This window comes from Poecilia reticulata, linkage group LG13 (genome assembly GCF_000633615.1).
Source record: "Poecilia reticulata strain Guanapo linkage group LG13, Guppy_female_1.0+MT, whole genome shotgun sequence".
NCBI lineage: Eukaryota > Metazoa > Chordata > Actinopteri > Cyprinodontiformes > Poeciliidae > Poecilia > Poecilia reticulata.
Window position 1 is genome coordinate 5,949,205 of NC_024343.1, and position 4,751 is coordinate 5,953,955.

The 4,751-nt window shown below is 43.1% G+C and overlaps 1 protein-coding gene across 1 annotated transcript in view; it reads left to right on the plus strand.

Moving 5' to 3' along the window:
• The window catches only part of phldb1b (pleckstrin homology-like domain, family B, member 1b), a 144,007-nt gene that overhangs the window by 15,807 nt on the left and 123,449 nt on the right, over positions 1 to 4,751 (plus strand). Inside the window, 1 exon segment of the mRNA XM_017308210.1 lies at positions 612 to 734. Coding sequence (XP_017163699.1) covers positions 612 to 734 — 123 coding nt within the window.

Sequence of the window (4,751 nt, forward strand, 5' to 3'; positions counted from 1 at the left end):
GGGCTCACCATCGGTGAGCCCATCGGAAGCCCATGAACTATTAAAAGCATATTCAGTAAGACAAACTCAACAGCAGAATTTCTATTTGTATTTCTGTCGTAGAGGTAAAAAAAAAAGTGGCTCTGTTCATTGTGCGTCAGGTTTATGTGTGCACCAGAGGTACGCCAAGGTTTCCACCAGAACCTTTGTATGTAAAAAAAAAATCTGATTAATTGCCTTAAACATTCTTAACACATTTAAAATCTGCTTAATTAATTAATTAAAATTAATAAGTTATAGTTCCAGCCCTAGTTTGCAGGCAAGATTCTGATTCCGCTGAAGAAATTTCGTGTTGTTCTGCACAAACATTAACCAGAACCAGAATCTTGCTAACAGAGCCCACTTTTTAAAAAATTCTTTAGCATCCTATTAATATCAGCAGAAACAGCACTGGGTTTTGCTGACTAACCATATCTAACTCCTCTCTATCTAGAGTATGCTGGTTTCCTGGGGCAGAACGTCTCTATCAGAAAGAAAATGTTATTCACCACAACAGTGCTGCCAGTATGTGAGTGTATGTGGCTGTTTTCCAGCGAACATTTACCCTCTGACTGTATTCCGCTCATTTTCAGCACCATGTTTACCTACGAGTCCAGGCTCAGGTTAACGTTTGCGCAGAACAACACTGCATTTCTTCATCCAGAAGAATGAGCGCCTTGTGTTTCCCTGCTGAAGGAACCCTGAGTGTTGGCACGGTGAGAGTACTGTGTATGTGTGTGTGTGTGTTTGTGTGTGTGGGGGGGTGGATGGGTGGAGGACTGGTAATGCTGGGGGAGAGAGAGAAAGCAGGAGCATGTGAATGAGAGGAGAGGCGGTAGGAGCAGCAGGCAGACAGAGTGTGTCAGAAGAGTTTCAGCCACATGGCTTCAGATCAGTGTGTGTGTTATGACAGCCAGTTACACACTGGTTGAATGTGTGTGTCAAGCAGACGGTGAGGGAGAGGAGCTAACAGAGATCAGGAGTCTTCCTCTCTGGATCCCAGTCAGAGTTGTTGGGTTTTGGGACAACGGACCGGTCCCTTAAACCCGTCAGAGCGGACGGCCTGCAGCACCGGATCACTCCACCAGGTACAACACACCCACTGCTGTTTGAAAACTGGCTGCAGCCTTCTGAGGAACCAAGAGTGTGATCATCCTGATGTGTGTGTGTGCAGGTGTACGAGGCGACAGATTGCACACTAGCACCCTGCATGTCTGCTTTAAATGGAGTGAAAGTTTTGCCGTTTATGCCCTGATTTGTTACATCCCTCTTTATTTTAGGTGAGGAAGTGGCCACAGAGCTGAGTAATAATGCTGGCTTCTGTACACGAATTCTTTATTCTTTATGTGGCTGCTTGTGATGTTTTCTTGGCAAAGTGTCGCCTTTGGTTACATTTTCCAGTTGTACTTATCACACTGTTATCAGAAAGAGCTTTATGTAGCCAATGATGTCTTGCCTCAAGACGTGAGAAGCATGTGTGTGCAACGCCACCGGATTGGAGAGCTGCTGTTTTTACAATGATTACCCAAAAGAGTGGCCCTATATTGGTACTAATGATCAATCTGGAGCAGCCGGAGGAGTTCAGACTAAAGCTGTCCTTGGTTTATCAGTGACAGACACAACAGTCTTAAACAGGCTGAGAAGTCGCTCTGCGATGAAGTCAGAGTGGCGGATGAGATAAAGTGTTTCCTAACACACCAGCCTGTCTAAAAGGTATTTGCTCTCTTGAAAATGTGCAAAAATTTTTCAAATGATTTCATTCGTTAAGGCAAAAGGTTCATTTTGAAAAGTAATCGCCACTAACTAACCACAATTTTTGGTAAGTTAATTCCAATTTCACCAGGCTCTTTCCGGATCGACTTGTGCAGTAGAAATGGACTCAAATAGAACCTGCTTGGTAACATGAAATTGACTGCAATTTTAAAAAGCAATACATTGTGCCAACATCTAAAGAATATATCACTTAGATTTTTTCTATGAAAAGGACTGCAATGTCTTTTCTAAGGTTTTTGGTGTCTAGAGAACAGCTGAGTTTCTGTTACAACCTTTTTCAGTATTCTGCTAATGTCGAAAAACACAATTTTGCAATTGTGTTGTTCCTCTTGTTTTCTTCGTAGTTTATGCTAGTTACAACATCCGGCTGTTGATCATGTGACTCATGTGATGCAAAAAAAGTGTTCCCATTGCAGTTTAGCAAAATAAACCAATTTTGATACGGCCAAAACCTAGGACAAGTGCCAAGGTTTTGGCACTTGTCCTAGTGCCAAAAAAAGGAGAGTTTTTTCAAAATTTTCATGTTTCCATTAATAACATTTCTTTTCAAAATGTCATTGTGCAATATGTGCAATGGAAATGCAGCTATTGATGCTTTTGAGTGATAAGTCCCTTAAACTTGAGATTGACTATGTATGTGGATTTTTTGGGAAACTTGTTGGGGGTTTTACATTAGTTATGGATTCAACACTTTTTAATGACAAGCTCAGCTCTTGATGAACTGATCAATGCTGTCAGACCTCTGGTGGAGCCAACCACACCTTATCCAGGGAGACCAGTGGATGCAAATAAGCACGTAGCTGCTGGATACAAACTGACGTGACTCATGTGATTCCAATTTTTGCAATTTTACGGTCAGTAGCAGCACAGCTAGTGGGAATCATAACCCGTAAAGATGGAGCGTGCAGTAGAGAATCTTCCCAGGTGTATCTGGCCTACCAAATTGTATATTCTGTTATTTTTAAATTCCACTTTTACTCTGATCTTCCCTTTTGCCAGGAACATGGTGTTGATGTAGCTGGCTTGCCACCGTCACTCTAGCCCCCTGTGTTTCTGCCATGCCTGAACATTGGCTGCTTTATGGACCGAGGGACCCGTGCACAGAGTATGCTGTTGTTCGAAGCACCCAACCAAAGCTGAGCTGCTCCACATTTTTTCAGTAGCTGCCAGTGAAAACGGCTGTGCACGGTCTCCAACGTGCAGCCGCTCTCCAGCTTGTGATAATAAATCCTTTGTTACGGGGAGCTCATTCTGCTGAGAATAATCAGGCCAGCACAGAGGCGCTCTATCTACTGTCCCATCCCCGGTCCCCGGCCTCCAGACATCTAACCAACCCTTTTCTCTCCCACATTCCCCCTCTGTTGGGTCCTAATGCCTCCTCTGGCAGCTCTCGCTTCTCTTCTTTTAGCTGCTAATGATATTAGTGACATTGATTATGATCAGGCTGGATGTCCAGAATACTGTCACAATGTTCATGTAATTTCTCTGTATCACTTCGGCACAGTGAAGTCCTTTTCAGCAAAGTCCCTCAGTTTCAATCAATCAATAATCTTTTTTGTCATTACAGAAACCATGTGATAAAAATTATATGGACTATAATCTATTGACCTGGAGATTCTGGGTTTGAAACCATTCTGTTCGGGTTTTGTATGTTCTCATGGATGTTTAAAACGATGCCATTAAGGCTACGTTTACACAAGGTCACTGCTTGGAAACTGGCGGTATTTTCAGACGTTTATTGGGAAAATGTTCCACATTTCGACGGCACCGCCAACACATCTTGTGTCAGCTGTAGTTGTCATGCCAGGTCACTACATGGCATGACACTAATTTTAGCATGTTGTTGAACATGCATGCGCTTTCGACCCTTAGCTTCCACCTCACTTCACTAGTCTGAACTGTAAACTGAAACCCGTCCCGTCTGCCATGAGCACAGTGCTCACATAACACAAAAATTAATGAGCGCCTGGATCGCAACTAACATGCAATTTAGCTAAATAGTTTAAATGTGTGTGTGCATGATTATTGGCCATTTGTGTCTATATCTTGCTCTGACTAGAGTCCAGGTTGTACCTCCACTCTTGTCCTGTTGTCTCATTGGTTGTTTCTGACTGAGCGGTGCATTTCTGCAGATGGCAGTATGACCACAGTGAGGAGGCAAATATTTTTTTCACAGTTTATATGTCTCATGTTGTACTGCCAGGACATTATGACAGTTTTTTTTAAAATAAGAAGTTACCTACTGCAGCTTTAAGAGTGTAAGCATGCCAACAAACCAAAACAGAAAAACATTCTGAGGTATTTTTCTCACAGCACTGTGACTATCCATGAAACAGGTTTCCTACAGTTACCAGATGGTTCCGAGTTGGTACCAAGATGGCGGACTGACAAGCTGTGTCTCTGAGAGCTCCACATAAGACCAACTTTCCGACTAAGTAACGTTGCATATTTCCACCTGAAAGTTCATGATGGATTCCCAGAAGCTCACAAAGAGCAAAATCCCGAACACCAGGACTCTTGAAGCAGCAACAGACACAGAGACCGATGGAACATGACTACGCTGAATCTCAAATACCCACGTTACCGAAGCACGACCGTGATGTTGATTCGGCTCCCTCAACTCCRAGCAAAGAACCGACTGGTAAGAAAACCAAGCCAACAGAAGTCAACACAGAGACGCAAGTATCCAACAACACTATTCTTGAGGCAATAATGAGTTTGCAGACAAAAATAACTAGAGTGGAGACGCAATTAGAAGATATGAGAGAGCAAAACCGTCAAGCTAGCACTATGATGGCTAACCTAGCAAAGGCGGTGCAACTGAATACGGTTGAGCTAAAGGAATGCAAACAGAAAGTGGCTAATCTGGAGGCAGCTAACGGACAGTTACTGAAAGAAAATAATGAGATCAAGGAGAGATTGCGGGAACAAGAACGATACAAAATGCGATGGTGTCTCCG